Here is a 17092-nt window from a genome sequence, read left to right on the forward strand (position 1 = left end):
TGTTAATAGCAACTTTATTGTTTCACTGGTGCAAAATCATGATACTGAATAAACTTGTGTAATGCATTTTCCCCTAAATTTACAGTAATGAAGGTTATACATATCTATATAGATTGCAAATTCTCTATTTTTATACTATTTGGAACAAAATTATCTTGATAAATATGCCCTGTGCACAGTACTGGCCCTCACTGAATGTCACAGAGCCTTAATATGCAAAATATAACTTCTGTTTTTGAACATGGTACTTTAAAACTCTCCAAACATGCATTAATATATTCTAGTTTTTAGGGAAAAATATTACACTTAGTCTTAACTTGCATTAAAAGAAAAGCACAAGCAGAATCTGACATACAATAATCCCAAAAATCTGATGCTCTGTAAGGATCAGACACAGTTTCAGATGACAGTCACTGCCAGTTTAGAACTCTAGTGCTACAGAAGCAACAGTGAACAGACAGAAGAGAAATCAGAACCGAAGAGCCCTACCATGTCACATGGATTTCAAAAAAAGTTTCAGCCATGCTAACTGATGAAACCTGTAGTTGCTGGTCCAACCTTTCAAATTTGTTAGAGTACTCAACACAAGTGTTTGAAGTGCCAGACTGAACACATGAATGTTAACTTAACTTGACATTTCTGAAAGGCACAACCTATGAATCTATCTTAAAAAAAACATATGGTATGTGAATGAAAAGAAATAAGTACAGTGTGTATCTTCCTAAAGAACAAGACCTTCATAAATTGGCCCCTCAGATTCTGGCGATTCCCTCCTCAGACGCAAGTGCTCCAGTGTGTTGTGAAAGTGTTTGTTAATCTGTTCTGTTTCCTCAGTAGACTCAAGGTTTGGGAGATCTTCTCTTATCTTCTGTATAAGCTGATTCAAAACCTGAATTGTCACCTACAGGACAATATAAACAGAACAAAAGTCATCAGCAAGACCTGTGAATAAGTGCATAGACATTAGTTTTAACAGGCTTGTTTCTAAACTATTGGTATTCGGACAGTTCTTAAAAATATTGGTAAGACTGTATGCAGACAAACTGTTGGAGACTGCCTTCTCTTACTCCTCATAGGACCATTCTGATTTCAGAGTTTTGTGGAAACTCCCCCCATCCCAGCAAATGTGAAGAACTTTTAAGTCATGAACCTGATAGCTTTGTAAGTTTTACCACAGCATTTCTCTCCAGTCTTTTCAATACAAATTTAAAAAGCTTTAAACAAATAAAGCATGTAATCAGATTGTCTATGCACTCTAACATAATCTGTTTCTTGTAGAAGTCAGTCAGGATGGCAATATCAGATTTAAAGTCATTCTTGGTGACCAAGTCATTTCCTAGGAAAGTATGGCTGCCCATGGTGTTAAGTCCAGCACTACGCAGACCACCACTATATCCAGAGACTATTTTTACATCTGCCAAGTGCTTTGAAATTCAAAGTTTTTATTTTCATCTCCATCAGATACAGCATCTCCTACACTAGAGCACTACTATAGCAGGAAGCCAGTTCAGTTGTTGGAAAGTCAGCAAATCCCTAAAATCTCTTTAGACATTCTCTCAGAACTACAGGGTATAAATTAACATCTTCTGTTGATCAAATGATGACATCAGATGGGATGTTGATCTCTACTTGACCGAGCAGCTTTTTCAAACTGGGTAAGTTTACTAGTTATCTGCTCCCAGAAAATGTATGAGGTAACAAATCTCAGATTTCAGATGCAGAATTTAAGCTGGTACATGAGATGTCCCATCTATTTCTTGAAATTAAAGCTTACACCAACCATTTGTGGTGTGCTCGGCAGTGACCTCGAACAGCTGTAACAATTTTCTTTCCCTTATGTACATATTAAGTTAGGTACCTCTAAAGTTAGAATCTTACTACTTTCTCATATAAGTCCCAGTAAGTTTTGATTTAATAAATATTTCAGGTATCCAAGTCTCACAATATTTAAGTTCATAACTAAACTGCAAATGTTCGGTGTTTTCCCCCATGTACAAGAATGAACTTTTATCGACAATTTTACTAGCATATCAAGAATTGACTACTCTGTTGTTATTACCAGAACTTGTGCATCTCATGAGAGACTACAGAGCAAGTTGAAGAGACATGATTTGGGGCAGAAGGGTGAATGAAAAGCTTAAAGAAATACTCTTTAAAAAAGATGCTATGGAAAGAATGCATTTTCTCTCACCGCCTCATTTTCCTTTTCATAAAAATAGATATATCTATTCAGAATTTCTATGAAAAGCTGGACTTGCAGAGAAGGATCCATGCACTGATTTGCTATCTTCAGAGCCTTCTTTAGGCATTCCATCACTCTTTTTCCTCCATGAAGCTAGAAGTAAAAACCCCAAAGTTACAAGAAATAAAAGAACCTTAGGGAGCTCCAGTATCTCTTCCCTTCACGCATATATGGCATTTCCTGGTGGTCCACCACAGAAACACAGACACACACAAACTGTGGAGAACAAGCTGTCACTGAAAGCTTACCTTGCCTGAGTGCCGCCAATTTTAAATTTTGTCAAATCAGGCAATAACATGAACAGTTGTTGAAAGCCTTCAATTATGAGATCAATGAACTGAATTTTGTAGTAAGTACACTAATGCATACTTCAAGAAACAGATTTCAAACACTGCTCTTCACAACTGCTTATGTGACAAACCTTGAAGAACACACAATTTGGGTTTTTTTTTTTTACATTTAACTTCAACAACTTGTATCTTTAATTTGGAAGTTTAGTAGTTCACATGCAAACATAGCTATTATAATAAACACATGCAAAATGCAGACTGTACTTTGACAGCCAATCTTAAACTAGTTTACACTCCAAAGCTTGCATGGTACTTCAACCCTTAAATTTGGGGTTTCTCCATTTTTGTATTTATGCAGCTTACACTGCAATGATATTTAGAAGCTTCATGTATTAGGACACATTCCAACCAAATTACATCAGTAAGTGATATATCTACTTTAGAAGTAAGTGCCTTCAGAAGAAAGGCAGAACTATGTTACTGAGATAGGATGTGTTACACTGCTGTCGCTTTGTTCTTACCTCCTCTCCATTCTTGTCAGTATTTCGGCCAGACCAAAACAGATGGGCACAAGTGCTCACAGCCCGGCATTGGTCTGGCTTTTTAAGGAGCTTAGAGGCTGCTAGCGCACACTGAGTCCTCAAAGGCTCATGGTTCTCCTCACTGAAGCACTTCATCCTCTCAAATGTCCCAATTATCAAGGTGATTGCAGCCAGCTGTGCTTTTGAATCACTGATTTCATCTTCATATAGAGAGAAGGCCTAGTCAAGGGAGAAGCAAGACTCTTAATCGCTGCTTTAGAAAACATCAGGGGAAAAAAAAACAAACAAAAAACAACCAAAACCAACAAATCACACCTGCTAGTGACATGGTAGGAAAGTGTCCAGTTTTACATTTGCTAAAAGCTTCAGGCAGCAAAAAAGATCTTTCACTGAGAGTGTCAAAATCAAGTTAAATCCACAGACTGGAAATAAGTCTCACAAGAAATACTTCTTACTTAAGTGGTCATAGTAAGCAAATGTGATGCTACATATAATCTGAAGATTGAGTTTTTCCTCATTTCAAGCATCTGTTCAAATACGGAACTCCAGTAGCAGAAATAGTCCCTGAAAAGGATTTGCTTCTTTGAAACACACAAAACAGTAGAGCAGAAGTTGAGTGGTAGGTCAGTGACCACACAGTAGGTAAGAAAAGTGTTTGCACAGCTGCTACGTGGCTGAAAAGCCTTGAGAGAACACACAAGACTAAAAATCTTGAATCATATCTCTAACAAGGTAAATAATTGTCACGCTGCTCTTGTCTTCAGAATTGTGCTACAATAGCAACTGATACAAGACAGTGAGGAAAAGCTGAGGTTATCAGCAACTCAGTCTAAGAACGTGCATTAGCAACAGTATTAGAGGAAAGATTTAGGACAAAGCTTGCAATATGGATAACATGAAATACATTGGTTCTCTATCTGATGGGAAGGTTTTTGGAACAAGTAAGTCTTAAGACCAAGGAACAGGTTTAAATGCATTCTCAGAGTAGTTTATAATAGGTTTCAATATAAGGATTTTAATTAGCAAAGCCCAGCATGGCAGTTGTGAACACTGCAAATTTTAGAGAACTTCCAAAGAGTGCTTGTGGTCAGGGCAATACCAGCTAGGTAACAGGAGCTGGGAGACAGTCTTAGAAGCAGTGAAGGAGTATTTTATGTTGAGAAAGCTACACTCCTCCAGTGAACCAACTATGCAAGTAGGAGGCAGCATTGCAACATACCACATGTTGTCAGACTGAGTATTTAAATCAGTAGTAATGGAGGTTAATTCCACAGCAGCCTGGGAAGCAAGAATGAAGATAAGGAGTTTCTACCTAGTAGCATTAGCTGTCAATTGTTTCAGATGTTTTAATCACACCGGATGGCTCAGCGTTCAGGAAATCTACCCAAGCCAAATTTAACGTAGCACAGGACAGTAATAGTTGGACGCTCACCTGGGACATGAATTCATAGGCCACAGTTTCATGATTTTCAAAGCCAATCTCTCCTGCAGCCAGTGCTCCTTGTAGGAAGAGACGAAGAGGCAGCTCTGCCAGTTCTGCTTTGATCAGAGCACTGATGGTCTGATGAGCAAACGAGAAGATCTTCTGGCACTTCTTTTCCCATTTGTCATCCTAGAGAAGTGAAACAAGTCAAAGCTTGAACAAGACTATTGCTATAAGGAAAAGAGAATTTAAATTGTAATAAGATCTGTCAAGTGCTCCCATCTGTTGTCTTCTGCATGCCACTCCAGCCACTTATTTACTGAAGTAGTAGTGAGTGCCCTAGCAGTATTGTGTTGACCTCAGTGGGTCTTCAAAGTATTTCTCCCATTTACAAAAAGTTCACACCCATTTTTCCTACCAGCTCATAGAAACCTTCCTCAGAAGTCTACACTGAATTGCAGTTACCACAGCTATGCTTAGAACATAACTGAGCAAAAGCCTAATTAGCTAAGTGGAGAAAAATTCTGTTTAGTCTAGAGCATCAATCAGAAGTGGAAGAGAATTTTAAAACATTCATTTTGAGGAGTGTTTTAACAAACAGCATTTAAACTTATTTCCCCACAATATATCCCCCACAATAAGGGAAAATACATATTTAAGCTATCTCAATCAGAGAGCATTAAAGGGCCAAAATGGATCAGTGATTTTTTTTTTTGTGTGCATTTTGCAACTACCGTGTAAGTTAACCTACAAAGAAGCACTTGCTTTTAGAAACATTAAAATAGTATAGCTACAGACTTAGAAGTTGATGAATTTCAATATCCAGATTTAAGTCAGTTTCATGCCATCACTTGCAGTGTCATAGTTGTCTGGTCTCCATGTAAAACCACATATCAGTCACCTTCACGAATAAACACAACGAGCCAATTTCTGCTTCACCATTCCTCAAGTGCTGAGATAATTTAATATGAATTGATAAAAATCCTCCTTAAATTAGAAAGCATTCACACCTCAAGTAAAAAAAAAAAAATCTGCCTCGAGCAAAAAAAACCCTAGCATTCTGTATCAAGTCTTAGCATACTGTAGCCAGACAAAATGCATTTTTAAGAAAGCCAAAAAGAAGCAAGTATACAAGAGTTACCTATAGGTCAGCTTACCACTTTGGAGTTCTCTTTGTAGCGAAAAGCAAGCTGGTATGCAGCAAAAACCAGTGGTGGCAGTGTAAAACGAATACGTTGGTTCCCACCTGCACCAAAGTGTTTCCGGGCAGTATTTAGGATCTGAAACAGAAGCACGGTAAGCTTAGAGAGCTCTTGAAAGAGGTGTCTTATATGCCTCTATAACTTAATCTGCACTCTATGGAACAAGAGCATCAGAAAGACATGGTGTTAGCATCAGATAAATTACAGTATTTTGGGGGAAGTATATCCAAGTTGCTTTACTTGAATTAAATTTGTGCAGTCTCTGTAGCTTTTTATGTGGCATTTGCCCAAAGTTTTCCTACAGCTGCTTAGTAAGTGTTAGGCAACGCTTGTTCTACTGTATTAACTGCAGATACATTTTGGATTGTTCAGTGAGATGGAAGTTGCCTAAGCTTGCATTTAATAATGACATCGGATACATTCTGTCCTCAACTCAATGGAAGCTACAAAAAGGACTATTCTTTCTTAAGCCTGTAAGAAAGTAAAAGAAAGAAACCAAGTTTCATGAAACAAAACACATATGGCTTCTCATACTCTAAGAGAAAGACTATAGTGCCACATTCTGGTGGCCACACCTGCAACTTTCGCCATTTCCCCCTGGTTTTAGTTTTTCATTATGCTTATTAATGACAGCTTCTTTTATTGCCTTTCTCAGTTTTGAGCACAAGCTGCACACACAACATGAACGTGATACTTTTCTGCCTATCACCCTTGTTCTAAACCTGTGGAGAAAGACTAAGGAGCTCTACTTGTTTGTACTGTTAGCTTCTACTTTTGCCCTTATTTTGGGATTATTTCTATCTATTGATAGAGTTAGTCATGTATTCTCATAACTAGAATTCTCTGCATCATTTGAAGTGAGATACTGTGAAAGAGCTGTGAAAATCCCATAGCCTCAGATTTTCTCCTACTGTTGCTGTAATGTAGGAAAATTTGATACAAGCATTTGTGATGCTCATCAAGAAGCTATTAAGCATTTTTACTAAAAGGTGTTAAGTAGCTTACAAAATTCTATCCAAAAGGTAATTTGACAACTCCTATGATGGCATTTAAAGGTAGTCAATCCGATTAAAGCTAAGCATTGCTAGATGAGAAAGACAACAGCCTGATATGCAGAAGCTTTGCAAAAACAGCTTCAACACCTCTAGCTATGCAAAGTCTTTTGGACTAAAAATACATCAACTCCCTTAGTGCCAGCATCCCTTTGAGGAAAGTTTTGTTCTCTATTAGCAAAAAAACCCCACATGGTTATCTTGGCTCTTCCTGTATGAATATGGTACTTGCTAGCTGCAATCAACCCATATCGTTCTTGAAATGAATGAGAACCTGGTTGACCTTCCTGCCTTACTCCAGCAATATTCAGAAATAACGCAGTCAATGAAGAGCAGGTCCTGAAACACAACTGCCTCCAATCCTTGTACAGGCCTTAAAGCTATGCTTCTCCCCATTACAGAAGTTGCAGCAAAGCTCTACATTTCAAGCAAGAAATTTTTATACAATACTTAAACCCAAGCTAAATGAATACCAGTGATGTTATGTGTAGCTTCTCCTGGATTACGTTGGTCTATTCTCACTGTTTATACAGTATGATATTGCTGCAACTTTAAAACTAAGTCAGCCAATTGTACTTCAGGCATGCTAACTGTAACTTCACAGTAGTCCCTACTCAGGCCTGAGCTCTGACTAGAGCTAAATCTAGCTGCTGCAATCTGTAACAGCATCCACCTTCAGTACATCTTCTGCCAGCTTCTCCAATGGATTTTGCATAGACAGAATATCCCTGTCCCTCTGCCCCCAACACACTTCTGGATATAGGGAGATCATTTAAACTTGAAATAAACTAAAGCCAGAAATAGCAGATTAACATCAGAGAGCTACATAAAGCTTTGATGGATCAACTCAAACTGGTACAAGTAACAAAGCATGAGTTTCAAGGCCATATCAAATCTGCTATTAAGGATGGACCAAGCAGAGAGGAAAAACATTTGTAACCACTAAGCAGAAGTATACTACATGCTGTAAGAAGACCATATACCTACACTAATTAAAATCCCTGAGGCCAAACATATTAGCTGTATTTTCTGAGCTTTTTTGTGTATTTTGGTACCAAGAGAATGCAAATGGCACAGTGCTCCAAATTTCACTTGCTGCTTTTTAGCTAGACGGTTAAATAAAGTTGTCAGAATGTTAATTAAGAGTTACCACAAACTAATATATTTGCATCTAAACTGCCACCTCATGGGACAAGAAGTTTAAATCCACAAATGCTTTTAAGTCTTTGCCTGCTTTTCCAAATAAACAACATTTCATACTACCATCAAAGGTGTCATACATAATGTTTTCTGAGTTTGCAGTGCCAGAGCAGTGATGTCCCAGTTCCCAGCTACACTAAATTCTTGTATAGTAAATAATGCACAAACTGATGGTTCAGAGAGCACAAGCATTCAGAAGCACTGATCAACATACCAGATACTGTTGGTCAGGGTCATCTGAACGCAAAAGATGAATAAATCTTCCCACAAGACTCTGCTCATCAGCAAAATCCTCAGGGTCAGGATCTTCAGCAGGCTGATCCGGTTGATCCTGGATCAGTGTGGATACCAAATTCATGATAGCATCAACCTGTTAAAGGCAATATAAACTCTGTTTAAACCAGAGTAGTCTATAAGCATAAGTTGACAGCAGCTGGGAACATCTTTACAGCCATTCATAGCGCTGACAAAGCACTAGGAAAGTCTATTAGATGGTGATACTTTAGGACATATTTGCCTTACCCCCTGAAGAAGGGTCCCTCTTAGCACAAGTGGGACAGCACAGCAGTACAGAGGAAATTCAGATTCCAAAAGTACCATCTAGCCTTCTTTAGGTAATAGGCCTAGTCTTAAGGGTATTCAGGGTCTTTGTTCAAACCTAACAGAAGTAGTTCCTAGGATGACATTAGGTAAGATGTGCAAAGACAAGATATCTAAGAACATGGGTGGAAGAATTATCAAGTGGGATAAAGCCTCTACTACCAAGATAGGGAGGCGGGGGCATGCAGGGGCATGAAGGCTAGGAAACAAAGCATGCCCTGCATGAAGTCACTTAGTATGTGTTTTCAAGTCTTCAAACAGTAGTTTAAATACCTAGAATTTCAAGTTAACTTATGTCATACCTGTTCTTGGGACACAATTTCTGTGTTATAATCCAATACATTGCTAAGCACGTAACAACTCATGCTCTTCCTGGACTCGTAATCAAAGTATTCAAAGAGTGGGTGAAAATGTTTTAGTTTCAGAACTGTCAGGATATTGTTGTAAGTATCAATAGGGATTTTCAAAAGTCTAGTCAGCTCCTTTGAAACAGCACTGCTCGTTGCAATACTAAAAGAAAATACATGCAAAAAACACAATTAATCAATAGTTCACACATGTAGACAGATTTAAAGTCTGCCTCAATACCAATTCTGAAGTATACCACAACATCTAAGCAACTTGCTGCTAGGGAGAAAGGAAATAAAGCATCAAAACAAGTCCTATCTTGCTCTTTAGGATGTACAGTGGAAACTGCACGTTTTAAGTTGCTGATAGCAGAAGCAGAGGCTGTGGCTGCAAATTCAGCAAGAGAAGAACTCTAGAGTGCTGTAAGGGATGAATAGATAATGACTACACACAGCCTGGCATACACATTGTGTAGCTGTACAGTTGCGCAGTAGGATTTATGCACAGGTAAGCAAGTCCTGGTTAGTCAGTAGTTTATCATGATCCTCTATAGCTTGGCCCAAAAGCAGTAATCTTACACATCCAAAGCACGTCTCTGCTATCTTGCCAAACGCAGTGAAATGTAGAAGTCTAGATTTTAGAGTATTAATTGCCACTCTAGAGAGAATGCAAGAGACACTTACTGTTCCAGATTAAGTTTATTGAATATTTCCACGGTTGTCTCCAACACCTTATCAACATAGTCAACACGGTCTGGATAGCATTTCATAGCCAAGTTAATGAGAGAAACTTGCAAAGATACAACATCCTCTGAGGGCATGTCCTGGCGAGACTGTAATTTAAGACAGCACTGAGTTGATAAAAAAAGCACGTAACTTCGCAAAAAAACCCCCAAAACTGCATTCAAGAATACCCAGCATACCTGTATTACAGTAGCAACCTGCTGTGAAAAGATGTCAAACAGTTTGATATCTGCTGGGATACCAGGTCCATCTTCACGATGTGCAAATAAAGCTAACCTGGTAACACATAAAGGAAAGCAGCTTGGTCAGCATAGTTTTTCCACTCCTCAGATACAGGCCAGAAAGAGATACTGGCAGAAAAAGCAAGTCCTTCAGGTATATTTGCAAGCTCTATTGCAAGCAGAAAGGAAATTAATGGAAGTCAGAAGCCTTAAGAGCAACTGAGCCTGGTAAATATCAGTCCTGGAAAAGAATGCTGACAGAGATGGCAAGATGAAGAAGAGCAACAAGGACGTTTCTCATAACCCATGTTCTTCAGCTAGCAGCAAGTGTTCTGTTCTTTCCAGCAGAGAAGGAGGTATAGAGTAGGCTGATGGAAGACCAAATATCCTGCATCCAATCAGTGATATTACTGAATTTAGACATCCAGTAGCATTCCCTGCAAAACAGTCTCCAGAGAAAAAACAGAAGAAATCTGCTGACTTAACTATGCTTTGTCTCCAAAGACAGACCAACATGTTTGCGACTTCCACTGTTTGCAAAGAGCAAAATACAAAGTAAATTTGAAGTGGAGAAGGGTACTTTTTTTGGAAAAAAACAAAGCAAGAGTTTGCTATCCAGCAAGCATTCAAAAGTTGTTGTAGAGCTATCTCTTTCTATAACAGGAGAAAGTCATGCCAACCACCATTTCTGCAGAAATCAGATACAAGATAAGAAGAATTACTATAGGAAGGCTAGCACCTTACCAAAGCTGCAGCTTAAAAAAGTCAGCATTGTTACCTTTACTTTCTAATTGTTAAGAGATTATTCTGTTCTGAATTAGAGGAAGACCTACAAACATATTTAGGAGAAGGGACACAATTAAAATTTAAGTTATTTCTTACAGGGTTTCTAAACTTTGATTCTGAATGAACTTTGGGTTTGAAACAAAAGGCAGGTAAGAAGAGGTTGAGGTGCCAAAACACTTCACTAACAGGAAAAAAAAGACATTGAACTACTCTTAACATTTCATTAGGGTGGTAACAAGCAGACTTTCTAAAGCCTGGAACAATCACTGCCTTTTCTCAAAGGGACAAGGCAGCTTTTTTTGGCAACAGCTCAGAGGGTAAGGCCAGCACACTACAAAATATGATCAAGTTGCAGGCAGATGGCAGCATAATTAACAGCTACGAATGGTTTAGTAAGGCAAGAAAGATCCCAAAGCAGCAAGACTATTTGCAGAAAAATTCCTTTAACAGGAAAGCCCCACAGGAATAGGCAATGAAGCTTCACAAGCTTCCTCAGCAGTCACTGATGTTCAGTTTCAATTATGCCATGCCAGCTAAAATAAAGGTGAGAAACGCCAACAGGCACTATCTGTATGGGGCAGATTCACATCTTAACTACACGATACCAAAACGCACAACAATTGCTCGTAACAACTCCAATCCAAACAGAAGAGCAACATCTTCCCTACATGCATGGATTCTGTCACGGTTTAACCCCAGCCAGCAACTGAGCACCATGCAGCTGCTCACTCACTCCCCCCACACACAGTGGGATGGGGGAGAAAAATTGGGGAAAAAAAAAAGTAAAACTTGTGGGTTGAGATAAGAACGGTTTAATAGAATATAAAAAGAAGCAGCTAATAATGATAGTGATAACACTAATAAAGTGACAGCAGTAATGATAAAAGGGTTGGAATATACAAATGATGCACAGTGCAATTGCTCACCACCCACCGATAGACATCCAGTTAGTCCCCGAGCGGCAATTCCCCCACCCCCACTCCCCCCAGTTTATACACTAGATGTGACGTCACATGGTATGGAATACCCCGTTGGCCAGTTTGGGTCAGCTGCCCTGGCTGTGTCCTGTGCCAACTTCTTGTGCCCCTCCAGCTTTCTCGCTGGCTGGGCATGAGAAGCTGAAAAATCCTTGACTTGAGACTAAACATTACTTAGCAACAACTGAAAACATCAGTTATCAACATTCTTGCATACTGAACTCAAAACATAGCACTGTACCAGCTACTAGGAAGACAGTTAACTCTATCCCAGCTGAAACCAGGACAGATTCCAAGAACAGATCCACTCATATCCTCCAACACTTGCAGTAACATTACAGTCAAAAGCACGAGTTGCCATACTAGAAAGAAGATAATCATCACACTGCCACCTTTCTACCCTTGTCCTGTAGCTAAATGAGAAGGCTCTGGAAGACACTATTAGTGGCCCAACAAAACACAGTAGCATTAAGTCTAGGAGGACAGCAGGTTCACTGCTAGTCAGTTGCTTACTGTTGTTCGTAACAGTAAGAATAGAAAACTTACTGTGGAAGTAATACCAAAGCTGTTGAAGTCCCCTAAGTAGACATGACAGCAAAAGCTACATGAGGAAAACCTTCTTGCAAAAATTATAGCTACACACTAATGTAAGAACCTAGCAAAAGATGACCTCTGTTGAAAGTAGTCTCAAGATATTAGATTGTTTCAGGCAATGCTTCTTGGGATTTGGGGGTTTTGTAGGTTTTTTGTTTTGTTTTGTGGTTTTGTTTGGTTTTTTTTTTTTAAAAGCTAACAAAATTATGAAAAATCTCAGCCACAGCAGCAAAGTGTAGAAAACCAATGAATTCCTGTGAACATCTCTAGGTGAAGGCAGAGCTGCTTCTCTGCCAAATGCACAAATACTGAAAAATACTTCACTAAGAGTGAAGTCCTGAACAAATATATCTGATGTAACCTGGAGAAAACAAACTACAGATTTGTTAAGTAAAAAATTCAAGGTCCTAAGTTATACCAGTTATACATAACATACATGCTCCATCTCCAGGCATTAGAGAAGATAAAGAAACAAAGACACAACCGCCCTACTCATTGCTGAATGCCAGTGGGACTCAAGACCTCTATGGTAACTGAAGTCCATACAGTGGTACGTGGACCAGATATACAAAAGGTACACACGTCTGTGTGCAAACGCGAGGACAAGGCTTTTTTGAGGCTTCAAAAAGTCCACTTTTTGAAGTAAGTGCACTTCCTTTCTGCAGTACTCACTGATAATCTGTGTTCTTTTGTTTCAGGATACAAATCAAAACTTCAGTTCTGATTTCTCCCTCACATCTGAATTCAGCGAAAGCAGTTTTAAGCAGCACCTCCACAGGAAAAACATACTTTTGGGAGAACAGGCAGGAAGCTAGTGGTAAACTAAGAATAAGAAAGTAGTTCCATTTCATACTAGCTCTTTTCTGAAGAGGCATATGTTATGTTCTCTGATCAAAATTGCAAGGCAAAGTATCCTTTATATGTGATTTAGCCATTAGGATCTTCAAGTTTTCAAGAGATAGCTATGACCGATATGGCTGTCAAAGCAGAACACTGCTGCCACTTTAGTTCAGAAACAAGAAAATGGTCAATACTAAATGAGTTGTTTCCTGGCTTAATCTGTTTACAGGTTTCAATCAGTCCTTAAAGCAAGGTTTCATCAGAAGCTGTAACAGCAGAGTCCAGACAGCAGAAGCTATAGAAATAATATTCTTCACAGCCTTAATTACAGCCGATAGAAAGACATAGAAACAGTGAAGTTAAGTGATATCAAAAATTGAAAGCTTCCAAGTGCTAAAAGAATTATCATCTGCTTGTGCACAACACAAACTTAATTTTGAGCCAATTTCCACCCCCTTGGTCACTCACCTGTCAATTAAAGCAATAATTATATTTTTCACATTCACATTTTGGTGCAGCTCAGCACAGGCTCTGAGAAATGGGTTCAAGGTTTGGAGGTGAAATTCATCTGGGAAAACCTGAAGTTTTAGATCAATAGTCATCAAGTTATAAACTGAATTTGCCCATTGTTACACAGCAGTAAAATGCAACAGTAATTCTAAAGCAGACAGCCACATAATAAATACAATCTGGCCTACGAATGCTTTAGGGTTCCCCAAGCTGACCTTGACTGGGTAAATGCATGAAGCAAGAGATGCAAGACAAATGGATAACTTCAGGGCCCAGCTACCTATTACAATTCATACTGCAGGCACTGCTGCTCAGATGTTTACAAGCTTCCACAACAGAAGGAGCACAAAATAGATTCATCTCCACTCTGCCCACCTGGTATATGGGCAGAGAAATATGGGACAAGCCACTATGTAAGACTCCTAGTGACGAAGTTTTCCAGTTCATGAGGAAGAGGTGAAAGTAGCCTGAATCTGACTAAAAGTATAGGAGTAAGTGTCCCCATGTCCCATCACTTGATTGAATGAATCCAGGCAATTGAATTTAAGCAACTCACCTGTATGATGCACTCCATGAGGTACTCCTGAGCTAAAGCATCTCTACAGTTTACAACTTGCTCCAATATTCCGGGCAGAACAATCTGGAATAGGAAAAGTAGTCTTGCAGTGATTTTACAATTACTTTCTAAGTTTGTATTCAGACATACGTGTTTAATCCAAGCAGAACAGTATTTCTAACATTTCTCAGCTTAACCTTTACATAAAGGCTTTCTCATAAAAAGTCCCATTTTTCAGCAGTTCCATCCTTCAGAGGAAAAAAATCTACTGGTCTCAGACATCTGTCCTTTTTGTACATTATACAACCTGCAAACTTTGATTTAGTAAGTCAGTGCTACTAGCTTTGCTGGCACATACCACTACTCAGGGTGTCAGCAGTACTGACCAAAATCGTTTTCAGCAGCTATATGGTAAAACTTACAAGGGACAGACTTCTAAATTATACATTTGCTTGACTATCATTTCATGCAATAACAGTTCTCTTGAATGCTTTGGGAAACGTAGCTTCATTTAACTTGTAAAGTCTATCATAGAACACTGTATGCGTACACATCCCTTAAAGCAACTCATTATTCTATAAGTAAAATGGGAATCAGGAACAAAAGTTTTAAAATCTCTTGTTAATGTTACAGACAAGCTTATAGGAAAAATGCATGAGCCATGTCCTTAGCCTCACAACACATTATACAGCTTCATTAGCATTCAGAATGTTTCCTCAGGTGAAGAGTTCGAGAAGCACCAAGATTACTGGACTTTTAGCATAGCTGTAACACTTCAAGCTGCTGATCTGAAAGTCCAAACTGGTTTCATTTGGAAAAAAATTAACAGAAGTCATAAGGATGGACAGACATCCTACCTGCTTATATCGCTCCACATTAACACCTTCCAACTGACTGAGGCGAACCAGGTTTGTTCCTACTAGGATTCTCAGTTCCTGCCTTTCTCGCTCCCTTTTCTCTCTGTCCCGACTATGGCCCTGGTGTTGCATTCGCACCCAAAGTTTGTTCATCTCAGCAAAGTTCAGCAGCACAAAATCCATTGAATCACTGATGTCTCCAGTGGTTTCTTCACTGCAATTGAGAACGGATTAGGAACAGGAAAAGCTTGTCAGAGGTATTCATCCTTCCATCCACTGGTGAACATCCAATTCTTAAGAAGGTAAGAGGGTGGGGAAGTGTGTGGTTCAATATCTGGGTTCATAAGAAAGGTTCATATCCTCATTTGTGAGAAACCTTAGTTCTGGAAGGGAATTCTTAATGGACCAAACACCTGTCAAAACTGTAGAGTTCTAACATATCTACTTCTCTCAAATCTGAATAAAGTCATACAGAAAATTTAAATATGTTCTGTTAAAAACAGTAATTTTTTAAAGTTATAGCCCATCTTTCTTACTCTGCTTGCTCGCCTTCATCTGGTAAGATATTCCTGGTACACTGCAGGAGATAGTTTCTAAGAAAGAGGCCTCTAAGAGGATGCTGTACTCCACGGCACATCTCCACAAGGTCTTTCAAAATATCTTTCCTGGACTGTGGAAATGACTTGACATAGACAACTCCTACTGTTATCAGGAGATACCTGCAAAAGGCACAGAATCAAACAATAAATTGTAAAGTAACAATATCACACTCAAAGGCAACAGTTCCCTTCTTTCATCCTGGCAGAATTACCAAAGTACAGAAAGCAATAAAATATCAGCTAGGTCCCATAATTTTGGATATTTAATCAGCTTTCAACTCCTATTCTCCTCTGCTACAGAGCACAGCAAGTCTGAACAGCCACTTGACCGCATTACAATGCTTTATGCATTGCATGTGTAAATGCTTAGCATACATGAAGTTCTGAATGCTCTCAGACTAGCTTGTTTACACCTCCAGCACCCCACTAAGCTGGAAAACAGCCCTGGCACATATAGATAAGTAATCTGTTATGGTGAAGCAGTTAAGCCTCTTTCACACTGTAGTCTAGCAGGACAGGTGTTATGCTCTTTGGAAATCCTCAAGCCTGTACTCATTCCTTCAGCATCTCTATATTAAGCAACAGGTAGAAGGAACATGCAAGATGCAAAGGACTAGTACTCCAGTATACTTGGACTCCCCTTCAGCTTAAGAGAAAAAACATATAATGCTCAGAACCTTCACATATTTGGTTTAGAGGCCTCAACCCTCTCTGTATGCTTCTCTGCCTCATGCATGGATGTGCACAGAACCTCCATGAAAGCACTAGAAGTGTTCATCAGGGAGAACCAGAGTCTACATCAAGCAGGTAGGAAGACAACTCAAATGATTATGCAGAGGGGTAAAGACATTGTGGAGTCATTAGCCAAACTCCAGAAACTGCATGAGGGTGCAGCCTGGTGTCTCCAAAGCCTCTTCCTGGCATGAACATAAGGTCAGGAATTAAAAACTGCAGTACCAAGCAAAATCTGAGTCCTAAGTCTGAATATCTAGAAGATCTACTCCAGCCCAATGGTCACATATTTAAAGATAAACCTTCCAGTATCATCTCTGGCATGCTAACACATAGCCAAAAAAACATATACAGAAACACAAAGCTTTTAAGAATTAAGTTACAGAAATTTTCAGTTTCCTTCTCACACTTCTTACTTTCCAAAGAGACAGATGGTTACAAAGCATCTACTATGTGTGAGGATCTAAGACCTAGATTCTCAGGTACAAATTCATTAACAGATAACGGAAAAAGTTAATAAATGTGTAGTCAATGTCATTGATCAGAATGTGGTACTTGGTTGATCTTCCACTGACCAGCTCTTTACCCAAAAGCCAACTTTATTCCAAGATCAAAGTGCTTCCATCTTGGTCATGTGCAAAACCAACACATTGGCAGGAGGAACTGACCTTCTACAGCTGCACTCTTGGCCTAGATCTCCAAAGTCTCATAGCAATCCACTCTTAAGATAAGCAGAAATACTATTCACCACTGCAAACTGAATTCTTGCTGTCAATCA

At 39.0% G+C, this 17092-nt stretch overlaps 1 protein-coding gene across 3 annotated transcripts in view; it reads right to left on the bottom strand.

The window, feature by feature from the left end:
* The window catches only part of VPS35 (VPS35 retromer complex component), a 26956-nt gene continuing 9864 nt past the window's right edge, over positions 1-17092 (bottom strand). For all 3 annotated transcript variants that reach the window (XM_052797156.1, XM_052797158.1, XM_052797157.1), the window contains exons 5-17: positions 15520-15702; positions 14984-15197; positions 14127-14210; positions 13529-13638; positions 9822-9918; positions 9583-9731; positions 8854-9061; positions 8166-8321; positions 5655-5777; positions 4507-4686; positions 3054-3293; positions 2192-2335; positions 1-901 (exon numbers count right to left, since the gene is read on the bottom strand). In XM_052797156.1, coding sequence (XP_052653116.1) covers positions 722-901; positions 2192-2335; positions 3054-3293; positions 4507-4686; positions 5655-5777; positions 8166-8321; positions 8854-9061; positions 9583-9731; positions 9822-9918; positions 13529-13638; positions 14127-14210; positions 14984-15197; positions 15520-15702 — 2068 coding nt within the window. In that variant the 3' untranslated portion in view covers positions 1-721. The remainder of the gene's footprint in view (positions 902-2191; positions 2336-3053; positions 3294-4506; positions 4687-5654; positions 5778-8165; positions 8322-8853; positions 9062-9582; positions 9732-9821; positions 9919-13528; positions 13639-14126; positions 14211-14983; positions 15198-15519; positions 15703-17092) is intronic.

This window comes from Harpia harpyja, chromosome 9 (assembly GCF_026419915.1).
Source record: "Harpia harpyja isolate bHarHar1 chromosome 9, bHarHar1 primary haplotype, whole genome shotgun sequence".
Lineage (NCBI taxonomy): Eukaryota > Metazoa > Chordata > Aves > Accipitriformes > Accipitridae > Harpia > Harpia harpyja.